At 40.6% G+C, this 27,469-nt stretch overlaps 2 protein-coding genes across 7 annotated transcripts in view; both read left to right on the top strand.

The window, feature by feature from the left end:
- Positions 1 to 1,964: 1,964 nt before the first annotated feature.
- Positions 1,965 to 21,852, top strand: LOC118229930 (mitofusin-1-like). Of its 5 annotated transcripts, none has more exons than XM_035422472.1 (19): positions 1,965 to 2,133; positions 3,121 to 3,278; positions 3,888 to 4,011; positions 5,049 to 5,184; positions 5,716 to 5,878; positions 6,555 to 6,679; positions 7,297 to 7,405; positions 8,715 to 8,822; positions 9,454 to 9,607; positions 9,930 to 9,997; positions 11,451 to 11,572; positions 12,293 to 12,419; positions 12,678 to 12,782; positions 14,105 to 14,207; positions 14,345 to 14,571; positions 15,374 to 15,529; positions 16,288 to 16,484; positions 17,733 to 17,867; positions 19,831 to 21,852. In XM_035422472.1, exons 2-19 carry the CDS (start codon positions 3,267 to 3,269, stop codon positions 19,898 to 19,900), a joined length of 2,241 nt encoding a protein of 746 aa, XP_035278363.1. In that variant the 5' UTR covers positions 1,965 to 2,133; positions 3,121 to 3,266; the 3' UTR covers positions 19,901 to 21,852. The 5 variants fall into 5 exon arrangements, with proteins under 5 accessions (XP_035278363.1, XP_035278364.1, XP_035278362.1 ...); XM_035422473.1 differs by having other exon boundaries at positions 3,160 to 3,278; XM_035422471.1 differs by having other exon boundaries at positions 3,174 to 3,278.
- A 2,069-nt stretch (positions 21,853 to 23,921) lies between these two features.
- The window catches only part of LOC118229279 (ubiquitin carboxyl-terminal hydrolase 13-like), a 39,460-nt gene continuing 35,912 nt past the window's right edge, over positions 23,922 to 27,469 (top strand). For both annotated transcript variants that reach the window (XM_035421125.1, XM_035421126.1), the window contains exon 1: positions 23,922 to 24,082. In XM_035421125.1, the coding sequence (XP_035277016.1) occupies positions 23,963 to 24,082 (120 nt within the window). In that variant the 5' untranslated portion in view covers positions 23,922 to 23,962. The remainder of the gene's footprint in view (positions 24,083 to 27,469) is intronic.

A 27,469-nucleotide genomic window follows, 5' to 3' on the forward strand; every position in this document is an offset into this window, starting at 1 on the left:
TTTAATAAAGATCACGATTGCACCATTACCACAATCAAAAGGCACAAGCTGGATGGCCTTGAGCTGTATGCAAAATAAGCTTTTATATGTTTGTTTCCTGCTGACAATTTGCAAATCAAAATAATTACTACTAAGCTTTCAGACAAACCGTGTGATCAAAATCACATGATTTCATTGATGTGATGTCATTGTGGGGGCTGGGGGAAGCTTTTTTTGAGTCCTCTTTAATTTTTTTTTTTTTTACTTGAGAATGAAATAAAAGATAAAGCTATATGTATTTAAACTATGATACACGTTGGGTATAGAGAGGGTAGATTGCAATAGTGATTGTTGATATATACATATTTTGATTCATTAGACAAAAACAAATGAAAAAATGAATTATGATTTGCAACTACCTTATTAAAAAGAAATACGCAGTGAATGGTACTAAAGTGACAGGCAGAGAGATGAGAAAGCATGCTAGAGGAAGACAACTCAACCAGAAGAGTGATGGGAGCGACACACGAGTATAGAGAGCAAGCTGAGGCAGGCCAGGTTCTTCAGCAGAAGTTGTTGCCAAGGTCATGGAATGTGTCAAAGTCCACACTACAAAGATGGGTCAAGGGCATAATAAAGGAATATACATACACGCATATTAAGCCTCTCATTTCACAACATGATGAGACTATTTTAATGGAATAAATTAAAAGTCTTTCAAACTGGCAGCTTCTGATAAGGAAGTCGGGGATTCATTACTGACTGTTCAATTTGCAAAAGCCAATGGCATCAATGGCTTTTCCAAAGCAACATACAAAGCTGGCCACTATTGGTTTTAAGGATTCTTGACTTTGAATCTGTGTCTGCATGTGAAAACCTGAGGCCCTTTCTGCAGCAAGAGGAGACAGCCTTAATCTGGCTGTGGTTAAAAGGTGATTGTCTCCTATGAGGAGACTGTGCACATTGTGGGAATTAAGGGTGTTCTACCACGCATAAATCTCCTTTATTGTGGTCACTGAGACAAGGTCTCTGTGCTATGAGATCACAGCAAGAGCAAGAAGAGAAACCACCACTCTTCTTGCAAGCTTTAACCCCTCAGTATGGCCCAGTACAGCAGAGTGGCTGTTTGTGGCTCTGACAAAGACCATGGTTTCAGTTAATGGATGAGCGCACTCTGACCTCTTCCTTGCGTGGAGAAAACGGTTTGTCTCCAATCTCTCCATGTTACCTAAAGATAATCCACATGTATGTGCAATTTATGGATGACCACAACAAAATGGAATCTGGATAATCTGGAAGTCCTCACCACCAGACCCATATTGTGCATGTGATGTGTTTCCTCCCTGCACCACACGTTGTTCAGATGGCAGACGGGTCTACATTTCAAAAGTGTAAAACACCATTGCAACCTTGAGGGTTGAGCTGTAACCAGACAGAATGGTGGAAAGAAGCTACAGACCGTTTTTTTTTTTTTTTTTTTCCCTATGTGCAATAAAGCATGGACAAACACAGAGTATGGATAGTCTAAGCAAGGTTTAAAAACAGGCTTCTGGTGATACACATTTTTTTTCTGGTGCTTAAATGCCACCACTCCAGCCAGCACCGGTAATACTTGCATATTAGGCAATACAAATTCTGCTCCTAGAAAATTATTCATTACAAATGAGATGGAATTGATACATCTGTATGTTGTCTGTAGCACTGAAGTTAATTCACTCCAGCTGAAAACATTTGTTTTTAAATCTCAAGTTTTTAGGCTACATACAATGTGCTTTACAGAACCTACTAGCATTTAATTAAACAAACTGAATTATGAATAAGAATGAATCTTGTAAAATAATTCAGCAATATGTAGTGTATTTAAGTGAGGGTATTCATTTTGGCAAGCCCATAACATAGTTGGCGTCTGTAGGATGTGCAAATCTCGTTTTATATTTCTCAACTTTGTTTCCCAGTGTCTCATGACCTACAGTAACCCCTCTCTTTTCACGTGTATCGGCATTGAGCAGTCTGGCACATCCAATGTGTCGGACCTTCAAGAACACTAAGCTAACTACAATATAAAACTGGGTAATTCCAGTAAAACTATCGGTAATGTAACTGCACATAGCATTTGGTATGAAAATCCGCAAATAAACAAGGCAGTGCATCGAGGTAAGAATGAATTAAACTAGTCTAACGACAACTGGACGTAAACTAGCTGGCTAGTAGGCAGTGGTAGTAGGAGTACAGCTGTGAGCTCTCTGCGATGCCATGGATACGCACAGAAGATGAGCCCTGCGAGTTAATGTGTTGTTAGCTGTTGGGTTAGTAAGCAATCCCGCTACTAAACTAACACTGCTAAGCTTGGATGTTTATCTTTAAATACGAACCGCAAAATACCAAAGTTAGCTGTTGATACTAGCTAATTAAAATCGGCATCATAACAAACACTGCATTCAAACGGAAACAACGAGCATTCAAAAATGAAATTATTGACTAGTCTAGATTGATAGCAGCAAGCTAGCTGGACACTATTACTTGACGTCCAGTGCATAACGTTACACAAATAAAAATCAACCATCTAGCGATAGCTGGTTTGCCTTTGCTGTGTTTCGTCCATATCGTTGGTCACATTCGATTATTAAACCTAAATATTAGCTAGCTAACATGTTTGGATTATCTGCAAGTCTAAACCAGAAATTTAGTTGACTTCGTTGATATTAACGTATTTAGCTAGCTAACGTCAACGTACATTGCAGTACGAATCTAGACTACTGGTGGCTTCTTGCTAGCTGGAAGAATCTCAGTTATCTAACTGTAGACTAGCTAGGCTATCTCTGTGTGTCAAGAGATAATACATTTATGTTACTTAGCGTTTTAATTATTTTGATGTGTAGTACTAGCTGTATAGGTCTAGCTTTCTGTAAGTGCATGCCTTGGAATGCAATGTTTTGAATAGCCATTTTCCCACACTGCATAGAATTCAGTGCCTCCTGTCTTGCTAGAAAGCTAACGCTAATTTGCTATCTCAATACAGATAAACATTCGAGATTTTCTGCTGTTGGTATCCATGCTAACATTACGTCCTAACTTGGGTGAACGCTTTCTTATTGTGTTGTGATAACTAGCTAACCAGCCTAACCGTGTGTTCGCCCGCAGCTTTGAACATTATGGCAAACATTGCTAGCAAGATCACAGTGTTCTACTCTTAGGTTGGCCTGATTCCAGTGACCATTATCCAAAAGTTTTTGCTAAAGACGGAACAACAAACGCAACGAACGATAACTGTCAAGGCCAATGCAGAAATGAATAGCAAGGTATGTTTCATAGGCAGATGCTTATTAACAGCAAGTTTGATATTAGCTGGAGATAGTCGTAACCTTGTCAAAAGATGTACCAGCGCAATTGGCATTGCTTAATGAAGTAGGCTACAACACTGCTCGTCCGAAATAAAGCCCCAAAAAATGTTGCAACGTTACGGAAACACAGTTAGCTGAAGTCCGCAGGCGGTTGAGTATGGGCAATGAAATGTACAACTGACAAGGTTTGCAGTTTCAGCGTGTTGGTCTCAGCCATGGACTGTGACTATTAACCAGAGAAGACCCTCTGCATATGTACACCATGTTAGTTTTAGTGACTTCAGAATTCACCAAACTGTTTGTGTAGAAACGTGCTTCTAATTGTTAGCCCAAGCGAAGGACAAGTGCTGATTAAGTCCCTGCCACTGTCTGTGAAACTCCTTAATCTGCCCTTTTCACCTAGAAGGCAAGACATGTAATGTTTTAACTGAGTTTAATGCACCATTCATGTTCTCTTAAACAGTTAGAACAGGTGGGGTGCAATATTATCATCATTATAAAGGTAAGAAATGAGCCTTGAATCCGGAGTGTAATGCATGAAATCACTGGCATTTCCTCTCTTTTTAGACGTTTGTCATGGATCACAGGGACTCGTCACCACTCAAACACTTTGTGCTGGCAAAGAAGAAGATCAGCGCAGTATTTGAGCAGTTGCTGGAGTATGTCCAGGAAGGCTCTGAATTTGTAGAAGGTGAGCGCTGAGGTCATCCTGTACATCAGTGGTGTCAAACTCGTTGCCATGGAGGGCCGTGTGTATGCAGGTTTTCATTCCAGCCTCAGATCTTGATTATATAATTAGTTAAATTATTTGCTGAATTAGGGATGCAGGTTTGTGCACAATGGTGACCCGACATCTATGGTCACCCGCATTGTCTAAATAAAAATTTTCTTATATTCTGTGCTTCAATGCAGTTAAACGCATATGGCTGAATGAGTAATTGGACTCAATTAAGGCAGCATTAATTGGTTGGAATGAAAACCTGCATACACACGGCCCTCCATGGCAAAGAGTTTGACACCACTGCTGTACATCATAGACTACCTCTCCAACAGAAGTGCCAATAACAGAGGGTAAAGGGCACCAGACTTTTTACTGTAATTTAGTTGCTTCATGGCACACATCCTTGTCTGGATTGACCTGCCTAGGTCACAGTTTGCTTTCTATTGATTTCAGAATCTGTGTATGTCCTGTATATTGAAGCTGTTTAGTATAATTTTCTATATGCTTATCTTATTTTATCTTATTTTATCTTACTTTATCCTATCTTATTTTATGTTCACTGTTACGCACCACCTGACCAAAACAAATTCCTTGTATGTGTAAACCTACTTGGCAATAAACCCGATTCTTATTCTTATTATTATTATTCTTATTATTATAGCTGTAGCCTATCTAGGGATGCAGATTGCCCCCACATGTCTGCCATAGAACTGTTACAATGGCTCCATTGCTGTGTCTTTATTAAAGGTAGTTGACTTTGTTGATTGGTAACATAATATATGAAAATATATGAAAACTAATTTGCCCTGGATTAAAGTATTTGCTTCACCATAGTGAATACGGTTTGTAACCACGATTTTAAGCGTAATAGTAATATTTCAACCAGGTCACAGTTGTTCATTTTTACAAGTCCCTCTGTTGGTCTGCACCTTGTTACTAAAGCAGTGACATTGCTGATTCACGGTGCTGGATTTCTTGTGGCCTTTGCATTTGGCATTTATTGTCAGAAACATGCCAAAACGAGGACCTGGAATGCATTGCTGAGAAGGAGCAGCAGGCCCAGATACAGGCCTATGCCAGGAAGCTGTCTGTGATCAGAGAGGTGCTGGCCCGCAGACACATGAAGGTGGCCTTTTTTGGCAGGTGAGGAAAGTAAGAAAATCTTTTCCCATGAGGGCTTCCTTGAATGATTGCCTTAACATTGAAGTAATGCCAACTGGAGTTCTGCTGGAATCAGCGCCACCTTTGCCCTGCTTATAATGACACGCATGATTAGTCATACAATTTATATCCATACATTTGCCTGTTGGGCAAGAGACAGCCCCTTTATAACCTGTATGATAAGAATGTTAATACAGTTGTAAATAGAGTTGAATTATTTGAATGTAGCGCTCTGTTGCCAATAACATGGTACTTGTAAAAAGAGTTTTAGGAATTGTGTGTGTGTGTGCATTTTGTTTTGTTTTTTAACATATTTGTATGTGAGTAACTTGGCTTTTTTGTTGAAAGAATTTTTATTGAGATCTAATATAAATGTAAAAAAGTACACAACAGTATATATTTTCAGTACACACACACACAAGATGAGCAATATTGCAGAAATGCGGTAAGCTGGCTACATGCTATACGCAGAACTTTGGCCCAGGTTTTATTTTTGCTTCCTGCCCCTTGCAGGACGAGCAACGGTAAGAGCACAGTGATCAACGCCATGCTACGGGACCGGGTTCTGCCCAGCGGCATCGGCCACACCACCAACTGCTTCCTGAGCGTGGAGGGCACCGACCAGGAGAAGGCCTACCTCATGACCCAGGGCTCGGAGGAGGAAAAGAGCATCAAGGTACAGCGTTCCCATCTACGAGCTTTCCCCTCCGGAGCCTGGTGCACAGAAGGCATGGGCTGATTTCTGGTTTCAAGGTCTACTCTAGTTTCTTCAAACCATTTTGATGCTATGAGGTGTTTTATAAAATGAAACCGATACTCATAAGTAGCTGGCCTGTAGTTATCCACTAGTACTGTTTACTTGTACAGTTCCTTATTTAACACACATGGGAGCTGGTGCCCATATCTTTTTACAGGAACACATTTCTGCAACATGTCAGTAGTAAATAGATAGGGTAGAGAGGGTGCAGGTAGAGATGTGATCGCAGCACAGAACATGCCATAGCTGGGAATCAAACCCTAAATCACTTAGGGGATTTCTACTTGGGTTGATATTCGGCTGTCCTACAGACTGACCCTCACGGTCTCGGCCTGTTTTACATTTTTACAAGCTCAGGATAACGACACACCATGTTATTTATTATTTTTGAACACTTTCCCCCTTGTTCTCCCCAGTTTGCAATGGCTAATCATTTATTTATACATCAGCGCTCGTTGCTGCAACTTCCGTTATCAATTAGTGAGAAAGCAGCTGCTTGGCTTTGGTCTTCAGGGGCATTCTGGGCCAGTGGGGTAAGGAGGTCACGGTCAGGCTGCGGTAGACCGCCCTGACCCTCCCCTGCTCTTTTTTGCAGACGGTCAACCAGCTGGCCCACGCGCTGCATATGGACGAGAGCCTGGACGCAGGCTGTCTAGTCAAGGTGTTCTGGCCAAAGAGCAAGTGCGCCCTGCTGAGGGATGACCTGGTTCTCATGGACAGGTAGAGAACAGCCGCTACAGACGAACTCTCCCCATCTCTTCCCAGCCTATGATGCAGAAATAGCAACTGTATCGGTACTGTTGATAATGTTATTGCTGTTTTGCTTTTCTTATTTACTCTCTTGATAGTGACATCTCTGCTCATTTAGCACCTTCACAGCGTATGACCATAACCCATTACAAATACATTATGTCTAATTGTATTTAAGGTCCTAGGGCTAATTCTTCAGTAAGCGCTGACTCGCGGTGCATTTTGTACCATCCGATTTGGTATCTCTGAGAAAGTCATTTTAGGCTGTAAATTTACTGGGAGTTCCGGGGTTATCTGACACCTGCGGCTGAGTATAGCAGCATAGCAGTGGAAAGAAATGGTATGATTGCGAATAAGATGCCCAGTGCGAGCTAATGGAGATCATTGCCCCTAAAATGGTAGATGTAGCAGCAGAGGACACGTATTCACCAAAGGACAATGTATGTTGTCATAAATACTGACAGTAGGCTGGCGATACTCATTTAAAGCTCTCCCACCTCTTAGCACTTGTTTGAGTGAATGGTAATGAGATACAGGGCAGAATTGAATTAAAGGCTTATGCTATAACACTGATCTTCTTCCTTGAGCCCGGGGACTGATGTCACCTCAGAGCTGGACACTTGGATTGACAAGTTCTGCCTGGACGCGGATGTCTTTGTGCTGGTAGCCAACTCAGAGTCCACACTGATGAACACGGTAAGCCCAGTAAATCGTCAGTAAGCCGTTCTGTATCTTTAAAAAAATAATCAAAATATTTAAACTTGGGAAGAAACCATGTTTGACAATGTGTAGTTGACTCAACTGACCAAGATATGAACTAATAGTCTTCTTTGGATCCCGTTTAAGTCTTCTGGATTGTTTTTCCTGTATCTTGGAGTGCCAGTCATGTCCAGATATACTGCATTGTAGTATTCTTGAGTGGAGTACTTGACATACTGCAGCATGAAACGCACTGTACTTTTGTGTCATTTAATCTGGAATTAGATCTGTGCTGACATTGCGTCTTTTGAATGTATATTGTATTTCAGAATTGGCTGAATATGCAAAAACTGGAAACTATTTAAGGATTGAGGCCTTGTCTATAAAGAAGCAGAAGGGTTTTCAAAGCAGATTTCAACTCATGACCCAGATAACACAAGCCTACTGGGGCTGCATTGAATGTGCCAACATTGTATGGCATGCCCAGGGCTTGCAGCCAATCACAGAACTGCTCATTCACACTAGACTTCTGAAAGTGACGGGCAGTTTGAGGTTCGGCTGGTTAGGTCTGTTGCTTACGCTAGTTTGTGTTATTTATAGCATAGTGTCTTGTGCACTGTGTTCTATAAATATGTGCAACTGCTGCTTTGGACTGTAGAGTATTAGCCAGGGGTAAACAGCAGTGTGAAGACAGGTTTTTTTAACATTTTCTCACAGAGGCCTGACCTATCTGTTCAATTAATTCAATTAATACAGAATGGATATGGAAATGTAGATTCCTGGTTATGATGTCACCAGGTGGTGACAACTCGTATTCTTTTGTAATTCTATGTGTTGATAATGGAGGGAGATTTTACGCTTGGACTGGGTGATACGCCATTATGATAATATTTCTTGTGTGCAATAACAGTCCTCAGTGCCACGTGGCCTCTGGGCTGTCTTTCATTTTTATTTCCTTAATCATACCCGCCCAGTCTTAAGCTACATCTACGAGAAAATAAAAGTAAGAAGAGGCTATTAAAATAAACAGAAACACAGTGTTGATGCAATGGTTAGTTTTACGTATGATTGATTTAACAATTGAACATTTTTCAGGCTACTTATTGACCTTAACTTACCTGTCACCTACATTGATCATACATGTTTGCACGCATCTCTTATGTAATGAGCTATGCATCGGTCACCAAGCATTTGAGTTCAGTTATACATTGTTCATCGACCTAAAGAGGCCCACAGCATGAACAGCATCTGCAATATAATCCGTTGCTACATCATTAATTTGTATGCCTTTGTATTTGGTTGAAAGGAGAAACATTTTTTCCACAAAGTGAACGAGCGTCTTTCGAAGCCAAATATTTTCATCCTGAACAACCGGTGGGATGCGTCTGCCTCGGAGCCAGAGTATATGGAGGACGTAAGTTCAGAAGATTAAAAATAGCAAATATGGCACATCTCTAAGGTGATATGTATATGGTTAATCCAACAATTTTTGTCCGAAAATACATATAAATTGAATTTGGTAGGAATTGCGGCGTTGATGGGTAGGTGGAATGAGTGTTTGTGTGTGTGTGCGTGTGTGAGAGAGTGAGAGTGTGAGAGAGAGTGTGTGACAGAGTGCGTGTGCATGAGTGTGTGTGTGCTCATATCCTCACTTGTTAGGTTCTGGATGCATTCAAACCTGTGTGACCTTTCAAAGCTTGTTGTCTGTTCCACCCTTAGAACACGAGTAATCACAGTCAAGCACCTCCAACTTTATTCTTGCAATATCCAAAAAATAGCTGATCAAAAATCATACGGTTGCTCTTTAAAGAAGGAATTTTTGGCATTACTCTTCAGAAAGCAGAGATAAAGAAAAGCTACCCATTGACAGGGTCAAGCCTCTGAAACTCCAGAGCTGTATGCCAAGTAATTGAGCCAATTATGTTGACCGGGGTTTAGACTAAAGGCTTTAGCCTGCGGTGTTGCACTGTCCCAACTGTTGCTGAGTGCTTCTCTGAGACTTTAATAACTAAAAGCCTGGTGTTAGAATCATGCTGTTTTTACAGGTGCGCAGACAGCACACAGACCGCTGTGTCAGCTTCCTTGTGGAGGAGCTCAAGGTGATTGACAGGGAGAAGGCGCCCAATCGCATTTTCTTTGTGTCTGCCAAAGAGGTGCTGAACTCCAGAATGCAGCGTGCCCAGGGCATGCCCGAGGCGGGTAAGGGATCAACGTTAATGACCAATGGGCATGCCAATCATGGGCGTGCAGGATTGGCACGTTTAAAGACAAGTACTGCTACATTTTCGGTTGAAATTAAAGCCATTTCTACCAGTAGTCAGATGTGTCATCTCTAGAATTTTCTGTCACATAACTTATTCAGACAAGTGTAACTATACTTCATACCAGCTGCCACCAACAGGTCTGTTGTCATTTTTGTGTTTATTTGGCTTAGAATCCTGATTTTTGCTTCTGAAAGGGCCAATGAGTGCTAGATGACGTGTTGCTAGTTCATGAATTTAAGTGAGTTTAATAATTGCAGGTGGTGCTTTAGCTGAAGGGTTCCTGGACCGATTGCAGGAGTTCCAGAGATTTGAGAGAACCTTTGAGGCAAGTGCAGAGAGCACGAGATGCCTGTGATGTCATTTTCCTGCTTTCACACATTTTACTCCCTTTAAAAGACTAACAACTTCAGCCATAAACACATATCGCTTTCCAACGTAATATTTATAGAATGAGAAAATTGTCATGTGATAATTGAACAACAAGCTTTTAGGACAAACTCAGTTAGTCCAGTAGCAATGTCTTGTTAATATATACTCACCCAATGACTTTTTAGAGGAGGAGACTTTATAGGAATAAAACATCTTTATTGGAAAAAACGTCTTTAAAACTGGTGGCTTCTGATGCGGAAGTCAGCCAGGGATTCAAACACTGGCTGTAAAATTCACAAATATCTTATTTAGTGTATGGTGTGTAATTCAAGAATTCCCCATCAGTCCCTGCCTCCCTCTCTCTCTTCCTCTAACTGGGTGTCAGTCTATGTGTTTCTCGGTGTCAGCACTGCAGTGGGGTCTGAAAGCTTTGCGATGTGATTCGGTGACGTGTGCATCTCCCCTGGAGACAGTCTAATGTTGCTGTTGTCTCCCAGTCTCTCGTGGCTTTTCAAGCCAGCCGTGTCACTAACTGCAGGCCCAATCAGTGCACACTTTCTATCAACCTATGTCTTCATTGCTGAAGTCTAGATTTACTTTGGCGAAGGCACACCCCCCCCCCCCCCCCCCCATTCATATTATCTTTCTTTCTTCTCTTTTGTTGTGTATCTTCTGTTTTTCTCCTTTTTTTTTGTTCTGTTCGGTTCTGTTGATATTTTCAACTGGTTGAATGTCAATTGAGAAAAACATTTCACTTTTTGAAGCTGAATTCATCCAGAATTTATTGTCTTTGTTCAGATTGACTATTTCAAATAGTAATGGGTTTATAATTACTTTCTTCCATACCAAAACTGTGCGGCTCACCTATTTCTCTTATCAGTTTTTTGTTCTTTCGAAGAAATTGTTTTGTGGGCCAAAAATACAGATTGGGGACTATAAGAAGACCTATAATGAGAAAAATGAGAAAATAATTAATCATATGTTATTGTAAAATGAGTACTGTTCAAAATATTATCAAAGACATTGCCGTTGACACTCTTATGTTCAATTTTTGGTTGCATATTTTTTCAGTTAACTGCATGCCCGGTTTATGTGAATTGGAGTATGGAAGTTAACTTTCAGATTTGTGCATGAGACCTTATACTGTAACATGAAGGTTATATGTTCAAAAATTGATTATTTTTGGTTTGCATTAATTTATCCTTTTCTGTTATTTTCCTTACTCCTGAATGAGCACACAACTCTGAGATAAACATGGGCCCTCGGATACAAGGTGCAGACCTGCTGCTTCCGTCGGCGCTTCTGTTGTTCGTTTTGCGTTTTCGTCCTGATTTCGCGGCAGCAGGTCGGCACCTCGTCCGCGGTTTGGCGGGGCAGACGTGTCACAGTAATGTGTTGCGGCCTCGCAGGAGTGTATCTCGCAGTCAGCAGTGAAAACAAAGTTTGAGCAGCACACGATCAGGGCTAAGCAGATCATTGAGACTGTCAGAGCCATCATGGACTCCATCAATATCGCTTCTGCTGAAAAGAGGTGAGTCCTGCTCTCTTTTTCTTTTCTTTTTTTTCTCTCTGGGTATTCCTGCGTTAAATATATATATATTTTTTTTTCTTATTGACCTGCCTTTCGGACAAGGCAACCTTCACTGCATCGTCAGACACACGTTAAACGTAGGTCATGTATGAAGAAAGAATGCTGCTCTCATTGTGTTGGATCTTTGGCAGGAATTAAACCTAGAGGGCAAAGGTTTATTGTGTTGTATTAATATACCCAGGTAAAATCACTGCTTTCAGAGCATACGCTAGAATATCACAGCCAGGTTCTTATGACTAGCACCACAGTGCTCTGACAGCTAAACCCTAGGAGCAGCTGCCTGCAGGTTTTCTGACCTGGCCCATAACCGCCTCATTAAACTAATTGTTTGGAATTAACTTTATGCTTGCCTCCTGTTCAGCGGTTATGCTGCTGAAAAAACCTGTTGGTTTTGGGCCCTCCTCAAAGGTAGCTGAACAGTGCTGGCTTACATTCAATGACATTGGATAGCCCAAGTTGTTTTTTGTAAAATAGGGTGTGCATGGAGGACTTTAAGCGAGGATGTCCGTTTGAATAGGCTTTAACTACGTCACGGTCCTGCTATAATGTCCCGGCCATCGTATGGTCTCGTTTGTTAGAGCCCTGATGTTGCAAATTAGCAAGAAGCAGGGCGAGACCACTGTGTGTCATCGAAGGTCTGACCGGATTTGACCACTGCAGGGTCTTTTCACTGGAAGAGAGGGAGTCCCAGATGGACCTTCTGGACTTTATTCGCAACCAGCTTAACCTCCTGACTGAGGACATCAAGAGAAGGATAAAGGCGGTCACTGAAGAAGTCGCAGCCAAGGTAGCACCACCTCAGCAAAACGCCTCAGCAGCATCATAATTCTAATCATCGGGCGCTTGGAAACTGAACGACAAATGCACGTTACTATCACTTTAATGCTGGAAAGCGGTCAGGTGGTTGAGGCGGAAACCACAGTGGTAATCCCTTGCAAGGCCTTGGGATGCTTATTTTTTCTCCTAAAACCATCTTATGTCCATGTTGGTAACATTAGTTTTGTTATTTTTTTCTGTCACTGGTCTTTGGCGTTTGGGTGTGCAGGTGTCCGTGGCCATGTCCGAGGAGATCTGCCGTCTCTCGACGCTAATCGACGAGTTTCACTCGGATTTCCATCCTTCCCCTCACATGCTGAAACTTTACAAGACCGTGAGTGCTCCGGAACTTTCCGTCAGCCCGTCCTGCTCAAGCTGCTTTCTCACAGATATTCATGGCCGCTGTCATGTTTTATTCTGGAGATACAGTCAGATGTCTGGGTCACTGAGCTCCAAGGTCATTAGTAATGGAAAAAGAGGGGCCAAAACATAGAATTCTGTCATTGATGTGAGGGTGCCTGAATTGAATTGAACAGAGAAAATTCATTTCCACAGGACCTAGCTTGCTAGGTAGTTAACCTCGTAGAATGCTTGATATCTCCAGTTGTTGACATATAATATAAAAACAATCCAATGTTTGGGCTCATTTGGTGGTAAGGCTGTAACTTTGTTAATGGGTGTCGAGCAAGCCTAAATAATGTCTTGTTTTGCCACTGTAACATGACAATGACTCTTTTGAATAACATTCTAGGAAAGTTTATTTGTAGCATTGGCTCCCATCCAAGGAAAGTTAATGTTGTGTACTATCTACCATCCTCTGATGATTCATGTGAATTACTGTCTACCTCAGAGCTGGGACCTCTATTCATTATTCAGTTTTGCTTTGATTGGTAGCTCTATATTATTGGAAACATGCATTTGAAATAAAGGTTTCCTGAGAAGGAACTGCCGAAATTTAGATGTAGTTGGATATTGAATATTCTGTAGCAAATGCTTCAGTTAGTGGCCAAGTCACAACACATTATTTTTTAGTTTTTTTTTTCCAATTGAGATTGAGGTTTTTCAGGTTGTCCACTCTTCTTCATCTCATGGTAATCTATGAGCAAAAGCCTTTGCTTTTTTATCATAATGGGTTTGTTTGTGGCTGCTGATTTGGTAATCCCACCAAGACAATCACCCTGTGCATGCTTCCTATAGCTATAAGGCCTCTAGGGCAGCGAGTGATTAGCTGTAGCTTCAGTAGCGAGGAAGGCGTCGTCCTCGTTTCATCGAACAGCGTTGATTGGTTGATCAGGTGCCTCAGTCTCAGTCTGCCTGCACCAGCAGCAGCATGTGCTCCTCTTGGTGAGGAGGTGAGAGGTGGTAGGTGAAGAGGACTGGCTTGGGAGGGGAGCGCGTGCTTGTCTGTGTCTCCCCCTGAAATAGATGGAGGATGTTACTATAATGGGGTGGGGAACTACGTATATAACTGGATAAATATTAAAAGCTGGGAACCCACAAAAATGTATGTATAATATATATTAGCCCATGCCAATAACTGAATAAACCTTAAAGGAGCATGAATTAACACCATGTCTTGATCAAATGCATGTCATGTATGTTTCCATCCATTAGCTGACTGTCTCTGTGCACTTCCTGTCATATTGTGTCACTTAGGAGCTGCTCACGCATGTAGAGGAGGGACTGGGGAAGAACCTGGCTTTCCAGTGCTCCAGTACAGTCGACACCATCGTACAGTCATCTCAGAAAGACATGATAGGTACGCTGAGACCACTGCAATATGAACAGCCCTGAGAAAGTTGGTACAGCCTTGTTATGCCAGTGCTTAATACATTTTGCACTAAAAGGACTTTTTTGTGCTGTCATGCAAATGTTTATTTGGTGTTGCTCTGCCAGACAGAATCCGGCCGTTGCTGCCCTCTAGTGTCCAGAGCCAGCTCTACATGCACGTCCCTTGCAGGAAGTTTGATCTCAGCTATGATCTCAACTGTGCGACCCTCTGCTCCGACTTCCAGGAGAACATTGAATTCCAGTTCTCCCTGGGCTGGACCGCCCTGGTCAACCGCTTCCTGGGTCCTGCCAATGCAAAGCGGGCTCTCAGGATAGTGGATCAGAACTTTCAGGTGACCTCACGTTTCAGTGCATGTCAATCAAGATAACCCAAGCGCTTTTTTCAAGAACGTAGCTGACAGACCGACGTTCAGTTGTTGAGGTTTCATTTTAAACGTAAACATTTCCTGTGCATTTTGCACATTTCTTGTTTTGTCTATGAACGGAACTTGTTCTGCTTTCTCAAGAGAGCCGTTTATGTATCAAATCTCCCAGAACATAGGCTCTCAAACCTTGGTCTCAGGTGGAGCCGTTCTCCCCCGTATTTTAACCTGTTATTCAAATAAGCGACATTGTGTGTCCGATTAAATCGCATACAAAGGAAGCAATAGCAGACCAGAGGTGCAATTTACATTTTGTCAAGTTAAATGGCTCACAAATGGGGGGGAAACTGAATGGTAGACCAAGCTAATTTATGTGCCCTGGCACAGACTTACAGGTGTGGTCCCTACCATGCCATCTTAACCTGCTAGATACCAAACAGTTCTTTTTCTATTTTCTATTTTGTTAACCAGATTTATATCGTGGTGCGAATGTCGTGTGCTTACACGCCTTTAATTTATTATGAATCTCTAGCATATTATGAATCTCTAGCATGGTTTCATTTTAGCATCTCCTCTCACATTCTTTGAATCCCTAAGCCAGGAGGGATTAGGGATTCTACCTCCTGGTGCAGTTTTCAAAGCACTACTTCAAAATGTTGACTTGAGGCTACAAGCTAATGGCTCTCCACTGGAGCCGGTGCTTTGTTTGTGTGCATGAATTTTATACAGTGGATTAAAGTGATAAATCTCTCATAACCCATGACCTCTGCAGATTCCCCGGCCTGTAGACAGCACTGCATCGACCCACGCCGGGCCCCTGGCTCAGGAGGCCAGAGCTTCCCCCGAGCAGCTCATGATGTCCGTGGCATCTGGCATGGCCTCGCTGATGTCACGAGCCTCCATGGGCGTGATCATCGTTGGGGGCGTGGTAAGATCCAGCCCCGAGCCCCACCCTTTCTCATTCAGGCTGATGAGCACGTCAGTGTTTTCCAAAAGCACAATTCTGGATAGCTGGGATTATGGGCAGGGAGACAATACTGTAATACAATATGTTTTCATTCCATTAGCACGATAAGGTTGAAGGGATGGACATGTGTAAAGACATACGGTGAATCCTGGAGTACATGCTTGGAAGTACCACACAATTATTTAGCGCTTTCATGTTTGTGACCTGACTAGGTTACATACAAGTTAAGTAGTTTTGTAGTCTGCATAACAGGGTTCTTCAACAAATTAGATGCCTTCTTAAAATATGCATAGCTATTACTATTCTGTGAACAGCCAGCAGGGTTCAGGTCTATTCAGTTTAGCCAGTTCAGGAAATGATTTGAAAATCAATACAGCGAAATTGACTCCTGAAACAAAATTTTTTTTTCTCATGCTGACACTGCTAAGGTGCAGAACTGGACATAGCCAGAACATTTGATGCATCTGAATGATATGTATTTTTAATAAGTATATTTTTCCTTCAGTAATCAAAGGCCCAAGTGTCTATGGACTGCATTTGGCTGCAAATTCCCGTATAGATATCTCAACATCTGATTATTTTTCATGGAAATAGTTGACTGTTTTTACTCTTAAGTACTACATTCCAAGTGTTATTTTAGAAAAGTGTTCAAGTGAAACTTGAATACAGGTAGGTTTTTTGCTTGGACGTTCTTCTGAATAGCTGTGTCCCTGCGACAGGTGTGGCGTTCAATGGGGTGGAGGATCATTGGGCTGTCCTTCGGGATGTACGGGTTACTCTACCTTTACGAGAGAATGATGTGGACCACCAAAGCCATGGAGAGGGCCTTAAAGCGGCAGTTTGTGGACTATTCCAGCGAGAAGCTGCGAATGATCGTCAGCCTCACCAGCAGCAACTGCAGCCAGCAGGTCCAGCAGTAAGTGGCTCCATCCAGGTGAACTCAGTGAACCTGGTTAGGAGGGCGTAATGTGTGCATGTGTGCATGTGTGGATTCACGTGTGTTCATGCTAATCGCTGTGACCCCGTTTTGGAGCATTGAGCAATAACTCCACAGACTGGTAGTGACCCTGCAAATACCACACAGCTGGTTTTCAGAGTTTGAGTAGTTTTATTTGTTCTACCGTGGGGTTCCTGTGACTGCTGACCCACACTATCCCATCATTGTATTGTTTACCATATTCCTGGAAAGGGTGGTTGACCGGTGTTTTCTGTTGTTTTGAAGTTCTGCCCATGTCAACAGTTCCTGTATTGACCATGTTACCTTCGCCTGTGTGTGATTTGAAAATTCTGTGTCATCACCAGTACAGTTTCATCCATGATGTGCGTTTTCATGCAGTGGTGATTTCCTTTGACATTTCTGAAAAGCTAGGATTTCTAACTATCTATCTAACACACCAGTGTTGTTGCTTTGTTGTCAATGTATTGAAGTAGAACCGTAGTAAAACCACATACAGTAGTATTTTTTCAGTGTTATATTGTTTTGTCTCTGATGGCTACTGTCTGCTAGTAATTAGTGAGTCACCTAAATGCACTGAAAATAATTGATAAATGTATATAATGTAAACATGCATGGAACATTGCCTTCTAAATCACATGCCCCAATATTTCCTGATTATAAAGAAGTGCATTAATGTTACTTAGAGACCCTGGCCGTCTTCAAACGTAGACTGAAGACTCACCTCTTCAAGCTACATCTCACCTCATCACCCCCCACTACCCTCTAACATTTTTTTCTAAAAAAAAAAAAAAAAAAAAAATAGGGTGTACAATTCACACTTATACCTAAGCAAAGTTATACCTATTGTAGCTCTCTTGCAGGAATGTTGTAAAGCGCTTGTCTCTGAGTTTTGTAATGCACTTGTTGTAAGTCGCTCTGGATAAGAGCGTCTGCTAAGAACCTATAATGTAATGTAATGTAATGTAGGATAAGGGCTCCTCAATACATTTTGAGAAGGTCAAAACAAAACTTGCTAAAAACATTGTTCATTAATCATGTTATCATTGCCCGTTAATCTAGAAAAACAATATGATTTTTGGGGATGTCGCTCATACAGTACGTTTCTGCAGACTGCTTTTTTAGCTGAGCATGTACGTGTGGTTCTGCTTTGAGCTGATTTGGATGCAGAGGTGTGTGCGTGGATGATGATGGGGCTGTTCCATGCAGGGAGATGGCCACTAGCTTCGCTCGGCTATGCCGGCAGGTTGACCTGAGCCAGAAGGAGCTGGAAGGAGAGATCCAGAGGCTGACTGCCCGGATCCAGCAGCTGGAGACCGTACAGAGCCGCTCAAAGGCTCTCAGGTAGGGCCTGCTTGTGTTTCACAGGGGCTAATATGCACCCCCAGGTATTCCATGGGGTAAACATTACACCCCTGGTAGTAGGGATGTAACAGTACACACAGCTAACGATACGATTCATATCACGATAAAGAGTTCACGGTACAGTACGTACTGGGTAGGGTTTTTTTAAACAGCATGCTGTTTATTTACAATGAAATAAGACTTTTTATTAACGAGACATATCTCAAAGTATTTCTATTTTTTATTTATATTCTTTACTCTTTTTTTATGGACTATTTTCTCCACTAAATGTATTGGGAGAAAACAGTGCATCCATCCATCCTTTATCAGAAGTATCTATCCTCAGATCCCTTCCAGGTGGCTGTTAGAACCAGTCACGGTAAAGCGTGTTCTAAACAAATCAGCATGTCGAATGAATGAGCTTGTGAATATTTTGGTCACATGGCACTCAGGAGTTTTCTTCTGTCAATGCCAGGTGCTTTGGGGTTCTCCTGCAGGTTTTTAAAATTGTTTGTTAGAAAATTATCTGTCTACACCTTTTAAATTCACTTAAAATAAATAATGGTCACGTTAACACAGGATTCTGTTTTTTTTACGCTGAAAAAAGCCGAAACACAGGAAGAACATACACTGTGTTCTGTGATATTCTGAGGTCTTTTAAAAAGATTTTTTAAAGAACCCAATGGACGATGACCCATACTTGAACCACAGAAAAATAATTACTCCTGTTTCTTTGAGCCTATTGTCTTTCGTTGTCTGACATTTGTGCTGTTTATTGATCATAATGCTTGCACAGCTGTAGCATTATGAGAATCAAAGAGAAAGCACTCAATTTGAATGAAAAGTCGAAAATGAGATGTCACGCTATCTTAATTACTCAACATGATTAAATTAAAACTGACATAGCTCCTAGGGTTTTTCATTATTATTAGCCTGTGTGGCAATAATTTGTTTTGATCAGAACTCCAAAGCCTTAATTGTAAGTGTCGTAATAAAATTCTGAACGACATAATGCGAGTTGGCATCAGAACACAAATGAATTGGTGTAAAACACCGATTTTGAAATGCCTGCCAAAGTGATTTTTAGTGTCAATTGATTTTCATCTATATATACAGGATTTTTTTTCTCCTACCCCTACCAAGTAGGGATGTGTATGAATTCAGAATTGTAATCATCAGACCTGATATAGCTTATACCTGTTGTGAGGTATGGATGGATGGCTTAGTTTGACTTTAAGAGGGTAAATCGTCCTTCACTAGACTATAATGGTGCCTAATTCAGAACTATTAGCAGCTCATTACAATACAGAGCTTGTTATTATGGTTGGAACAAAAACCAGCACGCACAGTGGTTCCCAGGAATCCTAGGAATTTAGGTCAGTCGGAACTACTTATGCTTCCATTTACTGTGCTGTGTGTGCTATTTATCGGATATTTCCAATTGAAAGATATTCAATTTTTAATTGTTTTAATTGCGAACTGACAGGTGAAATCAGTTATATCCTATTTGCTGAGAGTATGAAAATTTAAAACCATCTGTGCGAAATGAATGGAGTTTACTCGGCAGCAGGATTTGGAATAAGTAAGCCTGATCCTGGATGTCCTGTTAGGATCGAAATTGTCCTTTTGTACAAGTGCAGTGCTATTTCCACTTACCCAGCAGCTATGTGATGGACCCTGCTCTAGATGTCTCACATTTCCTTGTAATTAAATAAATCAATAAGATATCGCGAGAAGAAGATACTGTTTCAAATCCTGGCCAGGGCCTTTCTGTGTGGAGTTTGCACGCAGCGTTCCTGAGTGAATGGTGTGTGTGCCCTGCAATGGATTTGTGATTTTATGAGCATGTTTATGTGGAGGCTCCCTCCTTTGTCTGTTTATTGTAACGTGTCAGTCAAAGTTTGATCAGTCAAAGTTGGATGGGTGCAGAAATAACGAATGCCTTTTTTTTTTGTTTTTACAGACACAAAGCAACTGATCTGGAGTCTCAGCTGGACAGTTTCACAGCAGAGTATCTGCACCCTCATCAGTGAGCTTTGGGAAATCCACTTTGTTTGGTGCTCAGTGTCAGACGATCTTTTTGTCTGGACTCTTTCGTTTTACTGCCTCGTTACACAGAGTTAAATGGACACTGCTGTTCTCCTCTGGTTTACCTCCTACACTAGACTCTTGTGCCCTCCAGCGGACGTGAGAATACAGTTGTAACTTACCCAGGAAAAAAACTACTCCTTCACTCCAAGCCAAGCACTTTTTAACCCTACCAAGCCCTATATATTCGGAACAAGCAACCTTAACATTAATGACACGACTAATAAATTACATTGCACTCACCAATAATATAAATACCTAGGTATAGCACATGTATATACTACAGTATAATAGCATAGACATTTGTTAGCATTATATTAGTGATCTAATTAACGTTAAAACAGAACCAATTATTTAAAAAATATTAGTGTGATTAACAAAATTAATTGAAATGATCACTATTGGCAGTGTTGGCAGATGCGACTGCAAAGACAATTTGGAGAGGAAGGTAACACTGGTGGCAGTATTACTTGAATGCAAAGTAAGTATTCTGTGAGGATGCTGCTAATGAAGTAAACTCTTGAAGGATGGCTCTGTATGTGAGACCAATTTGTAAAAATGGAAGAAGCAGCAGATCAAATGTTTTACGTGAATGCGTTTTCTGTTGATAAATGATAGATATCACAGGTTGCATGGGTTATGGATAGCTTTGATGGCGTGATTTATTACATGATACAAGTAATTGTGTACTTGCATACCCCATGATACGAGTTATCTTTTAATCTGTTCAGTTGTAGTAGCATAATAACTGGCTGATTCAGTGGTCACTGTCAAATAAATGTAATGGACAGGAGCACACTGTAAACTGTCTGAATGCCAAGTGAACGGATAAGTCAAGCGGAAGGACTGCACACTAAAAGGGGTGGTTTGAGAAATGATCTAATATGGACGCAAATTAGCATGCTGACATTAGGCAATTACAGAGTTATTATTCCTTATCCCTGATTTTACATGAAAGCTTTCTACTGTCCTCAGCAGAGCCTAATGGCTTGAAATGTACTTAACATATTTTTAAGGGATATGTACCTAAAATGTGTAGGCTATGTAATACCGAAATTGTAAATTGAATGTCCTGTAAATGTTATGACTTCAAATTCATGCTGTAAATCCAGACAATACGAACTTGACGCACTGTACTATATTTAAATGAAATGCTTTACAACTGTGAATATGCTTTCAGCAGGGATCTCAAACTCGAACCCTGGATGGCCACAGTGTCTGCTGAGGTTTGGTGCCTTGCTGCACTGTTTCAGTGCCAAGTCCCTGATTGGCTGAAGGGTCCAGTCACCATGCTTTTTAATAAGGCCTTAATTGGCTGCTGATTGGAAGGAAACCACAAAAACATGGAGACATCACAGCCCCCCAAGACTGGAGTTTGAGATCCTTTACAGTGTCTGTAGATGAACTATGAAGTTTTTTTTCCTAAGTGAACAACTTTATTGTCACTAGTGAATATTATTGTAAATTACGTGGTCAGATCAGTTTAAGATCTCTGTCAGTATTTTGACTGTTACCTCAAATTAAGTATTTTGAGAACACTATTTTCTGCATTTGCAAATAATACCCATGAAACAAAGCTATGTTTTTGGTGACAGGCTAGTTGCAACATTGTTGCATTGCCCAGGATAATAAATTCTTGTGGATAGCCTTTTCTGTATCCATTTTGTACTTTTCATCAGTTTTAAGTTTCTACAAATATGACCTGGAAGGTTGAAAAATTGAACTTTGTCTATTTTACCAGGTAGAGGTTGCATTTTATTGTGTGTCTTGTTTATGTGTGTGCAAGAGGAAATCACACTGATAACTGAATTATTTCTTATCTGGGTTTTATTAAGTCCAAGTTCTGAAAAGTGAAGAAACAATATAGACAATAAACTACACCCTTGGTTTAAACTAAGCTGCTTTTTATTGGTCGCAATATTCAGTGATGTGTGATGTAATATCATAATCACAGAACCACAGTAAGAATACCTATCTGGTGTGAAAAAATACAATAAAATATTACAAAATGTTAACTTGACTAGTGCAACATCACTGTAAATAGCTCATGCCACTCAGTTTTGACTGAATAAAAAATGCATTATTATTATGAATAATAATAAATATACAAAATAAGACTGCTGGAATACATATGAGGCAAAAGGTGGTGTGCCATTACAAAACTAATTTTTGCAGGTATAGCAGTACATAAATTGTCACAAAGCTTAATACTGCATGGCTGTACACTTGAATGGTTGTTTACTGCATCAGATTTTTAATTCAATTTTTTCCCCCTCTCTCTCTCTTTTCTCTCTCTAAGCTCATGAGTATTGACAAAATTCAGTTGCTCATGAACAGAAAAATGGCTCTGACCTGGTTTAAATCAATCCCTGTCCTCAACCTTGACCAGAAAACAAGTGGCACTTGGCAAGTCTGGGATCTCCAAAATTAACACTTGAAACTTCTCTAAATAAAAATCAAGGGCAAAATAGAGTTATCTCCATTTACATTCACAGAGGAAAGAATTACATAAATAAATAAATAAATAAAAGCAGTCACCTTTTGTCTTCCTTCTGTTGATGCTGGTTGTAGGTTTGTAGGTAGTTACTTTAGGTTTGGAATGCACAAGGTCATTACATAACATTATAGGCATTTAGCAGATGCTCTTATCCAGAGCAACTTGCACTGCTTTTTACATAGAATTTACATTGTATCCAATTTATTTATTTATTTGTTTTTTTTTGGTTAATGAAGCCTTGATCTATTATCCTCATGATGTCATGGTTCTGTCTTTTTGTTTCTATTTTTCCTTTTTGGGCCGCCAGCTGGCGGCACTTCTCAGTTTTTGTATTTCTGTTCATTCCCTCATTGGTTTCCCGTGTTAATTGTATTATTGTTTTCCATTATTTGTCTCGTTATTTAATCATCGTCCCCACCTGCCTCTCGTTATCCCTTCCCTCTCGTTTGATTATGTATTGAGTTCACCTGTGTCTTGTCTATTTAAGTTCTTTGTCCGGCTTGACTCGGGTGCTGGTTCCTTGTGTTTGTATCCGTTTATATGTACCTGCTTGCTTTTGTCCTGCTTGCGTTTCATGTGTTTCGCTTGTATGCATCTGCTTGCTTGTGCTTGTGTTTGTGTTTGTGACTGTTTCTGCTTGTGAGTTTCTGCCTGTTTGTGTGTGTTCCGCCTGCCCGTATTTCTGACCTGCCTGTGTTCCGCCCGCCTGTGTTCTGTTCTGTTTTTGTTTTTTTTTGGTTGTGGTTTTGCCCCTCGTAGCCCCTTTGTTTGTTCCTGAGTATTAAATTCTTTGTGTATATTTACCCTTTTAGTTTAGTTTAATCCATTCATTCCCCAACTTGCATGCCTTGATTGCTGCTGGAGGAAAGAGTGACCTCTTCTGGCACTCCAACGAATTAAAGTTGGTGCACTGTCGAGACGCACGGGGATGACAATCAGATGCGCATTTCTGTTATGTCGAATGGGTCAAATTTGCACTGATTAAAATAGGAACGAGGACATTAAGGGAACGCCCGCTGGTGAAATCTTTATACAATGAAAAGCATCAAATCTGAACGTGGGCCTAATATAAACGATTAACTTATGCTGTTTCATAGATGTTTTTGTTTCTGCTAGTTTGTTTGTTTAAAGCGAATAGCCCATAAGTTAGTTTGCATCGATAAAGGAGTTCGTTTAAGGCTTTTGGGCAACGAAATGTTGGGAAGTAAGCTCCCACGTTTTAAAAACAACAGCTGCACTTTTTTTTTTTTTAACCAACAGTTAGACGGGAAACGGCAAAATAAGATTCCTCTGCTCATCTAATATGGTATTCTAGCAATAATACCAACGGGTACTTCATGAAACATAATGTAAATTGCCCTTCTCAGTCTTGTTTTCAAGGCCCTCTTTCCTGGGGTCCAGTTGGAATGTCTGGGCAGTATGATTTATAAATAGCATCATATGCTTTACTTTCCGCTCCAACAGTCCCTGTTGCGCACTGTGGCTGTAGCAGTGTGGGGCTGGAAGTAGGATGGCGAAGATGGCTGCAGACCTAGGAGAGCTGCTGGTCCCTTACATGCCCACCATCAGAGTTCCCAGATCGGGAGACAGGGTTTTCAAGAGTGAATGTGCCTTTTCCTACGATTCTCCTGTAAGTCCTTTGCCGCGCGAGTCTCATGCCCATCAGTGACCTAACACGCATGATATAACAACCTTGAATAAATTTGAACTGAGGTATAAAACCGTTTTTATTGAATAATTTTAGGTTAATGGGCTGACTCAACTTTAATGTGTAAGCGCATGCTTATATCAACTTCTGAACTTCGGAAACGGACGTCGTCGTGGAATCTTACTTTGAAGTTGTCTTGCTTTTACTTCATGATCTATTTTTTTCAAAAAACATACAGTAGGGTGCCTAGTGTTAATGGCAATATTTAACACGACGTGCTTGCAGAGGGATAGCTGTGTAATTCCATGAATAAAAAAGCAAACGATGCACATGTAGCTCGGTCTATTTACACCTGCACTCAGTGTCAGTCGTAGGTGAAGTGTGCTATTCATTCGTGCTATTTGAATTTAAATTCGTACTAACAGTGCAGACTTATCTTTCAATTAATAGGGTAGGTCCTTTCATCATTCACTTCAATTGTAAAACGGACCGAAATGTATCTTTAATCAATTTGAAACAAATATAAAAGTGACTCAGCTATGTTAAACTCGTGTCAGACTGAGGACTGGCTATTTTTATCCCCTTGCTGGTAGGCTACAGCTCGTGTGTCGAACTAGCCTACTTGTTGGTTCCCAGATTTGATGACGGCTGCACCAAATCATGTTGAGGTGTTATTTTCTTTTCGTAATTGTGTTGTTTGAATATGACGCAAAAGCATGTTATAGTCATGTTATGGTCATTATCTATGAATGACTGCATCTGGGCATATGTGGATGGCCTTTAGGCTACTACACTTTATGTCGGCATATCTGCTACGTTGATACTGTTTCGTTGTTATGGGGTGTATTTTGTTCAGACACTAAAGAAACTAGGCTGTATGCTAACTCTTAAAAGTACACCTATTGGCATATTCATAACATAACATAATGACGAGAACAGGCCATTCAGCCCAACAATGCTCCCCATTTTCCTGACTGAATTGGTGCTGTGATTAGGCTACCTACAGACTACATTCGTCCAAAGACGTTTTCCAGATGAACTAATTTGAAACTTATTTTGGATAGCTATCCCTCTGTCTAGGGCAATTTTAAAATGAGTAGGCTACATTAAAATACTTAAAATACAATTATCTGTTCAAAAGGATCCTTTTGAGGCACAGCGAGTTCAAATTAAAATCTCGAGCAAAATAATGCATATGCATGCTTGATTAATGTCAAAGATTAAGTAGGTCTACGCGTTGAAAAGGTACCTTAGCATAGTTATAAAACGCAATTAAAATTTGTTTTATTTGTATTCTATTTTACAAAACGTTCATTTATGCAGAATAATTACATCGTTATTCAAGTTATAGCGACGTAATTTTACCCGTGTTAACCCTCATCTGCAGCAAAGGTGTAGCAGCCACGTGCTAACGATACTAGAGTGGTTTGGCCAAACAGGGTTTGGGTAAAATAATGGAAACTCGATGTGGAAAAGGACTTTCAATTTGAAGTAAACAGGCTAGTTGCAACAGTTTACTAAATCACAATTACAAAGGGAGCTTCACATGTGAGTAGCTGTCCATTAACTGTTTGTGTCAGCTTTAAAACAGGCCTGAAAATCGGCACTTCCAAAACAAAATGAGGGAACTGAATGAATTACAACGAGGCTAAATAGTCTATGTCCAAACTGAATGTGTATCAGTCGCAATAAATAAATACAATAAACATTTAAACAATCACTGTGACAAGGGGAACAGTGTTGAAAATTCAGTTGCAATGCAGCGGATGGAACATACTTTAATAAAACTTCTGCCTAAAAATGATCCCAGAATTGAATCAAGACCTGTGTGTCCCAGTCTCAGCAAACAGTGCACATTATGAGCTTCATAAAGGTGGCATTTAAGCTCAGGCCACCATTTGGAAACCACTTGTAGCTAATGCTCAAAGGTACAATCTGGTGTTATCAGCACAAAACCTGGAGTCATGGGCAATGGATAAAAGTGATATGATTTTCTCAGATTGTGAGGACAGCAACTCCCAAGAACATTCTTGTGGTAAAAAAAATGGTATTTGGATTATCATTTTTTTTTGCAAGCACTCCTATCCCAAGGAAAGCCAGATTGTTTGTGTCAGCATATCACTAATAAAGAAGTAATATGGGTTACATGACTTGATGAACTTTCACTATTTTTCCTACATTAGAATGAGTTTATGTTTGGAGAAAGCCGTAGGAAGCTTTGTCTTGAAAACTGTTAAACGTGGTGGACCTGTAATGGTATGGGTAGCTATCTCCTGGGAGTACTTTGATCATTATTCAACCATGCATGGGTATTCTGCATGGTCAAATAATGGCCAAGAAATACAAAGTCAATTTAAAGTACCAGGTGACTTCTCAGGTGCAAACACTGTTCTCTCATGATGTCCCCATATTCCAAGATTATAACGCCCCATTGACATTGCTAAACAATTTTATGACTATCTTCATGAACACCAGGATAACATCAAACTACCATGGCCTCCACAATCAGCATATCTAAACATTATTGAACCTTTATGGGAAGATCTGGTAGAAGAATAGCCCCCCCCAACACCCCATTACATGCAGCTTATAACTTGTATGATAGAATTCCAAGAAGAATTGAAGCTGTTCTGAAGGTGAAGCGTAGCCTTACTCCTTATTAGTTACTTTATATTATAATATTGTTAAGTGTTTTTTGTCCATCTCCTATATATTTAAATTTTGGTGCCAGGATGTGATTGGCAGGAGCATTTCTCTCTCCTCCTGATATCTGGTGTCTGTCCATTCAGTGCCTCAGGTGTTTCAGTGGCCTGGGAGAGGTGTAGGAACCTGGCCAGCATCAGCCCCACTCACAGACAAGGTAGCAGCTTTGCCTCTTTGCTAATAAGATCAGCTGATACCAGTTGCCTAATTGTTGGTTTCTATAAAAGGCCTAGAGCTCAGGTCTGGAGAGAGACCTTTTCCCGACACAATGACAAGCCTTCTGGAATTTTTTATATCTGCTTCCTGATGCTGGTACCTTTTTTGTTTCGATCTTATTTTAGTAATTTATTTATTTTATTTAAAATAAATAGTGAATTGAAAGCAGTCACCCAGCTGTTTCTCTGCTTCTATCACTGTGACACAGTGACTACCCCCAGCAGTGTTCTACATGTAGTGGAGAATGCAGACATAATGTCCCCTGGAAAACAGAAAATATTTTTTATCTTACACTTTTTTGAGTATTTTCTATGTGTATTTTATTTTCTGTGAGAAGGACCATGTGTAAGCATTGTAACAAGTTAAAGGAAGGAGGAGGGCCATGACCCCAGCCATGGGTCTTCAGAGATTAACAAGCCTAGATTGAGTTAAAGTCCTTCTTATGGAGTG

The sequence above is a fragment of the Anguilla anguilla genome, chromosome 6 (genome assembly GCF_013347855.1).
Source record: "Anguilla anguilla isolate fAngAng1 chromosome 6, fAngAng1.pri, whole genome shotgun sequence".
NCBI lineage: Eukaryota > Metazoa > Chordata > Actinopteri > Anguilliformes > Anguillidae > Anguilla > Anguilla anguilla.

Excerpts from the sequence above, each read along its gene's own strand:
- LOC118229930 (XM_035422472.1), top strand. Across the intron at positions 16,485-17,732 it reads TGCAGCCAGCAGGTCCAGCA|GGAGATGGCCACTAGCTTCG; the intron begins GTAAGTGGCTCC and ends TGTTCCATGCAG. Across the intron at positions 17,868-19,830 it reads AGCCGCTCAAAGGCTCTCAG|ACACAAAGCAACTGATCTGG; the intron begins GTAGGGCCTGCT and ends TTGTTTTTACAG.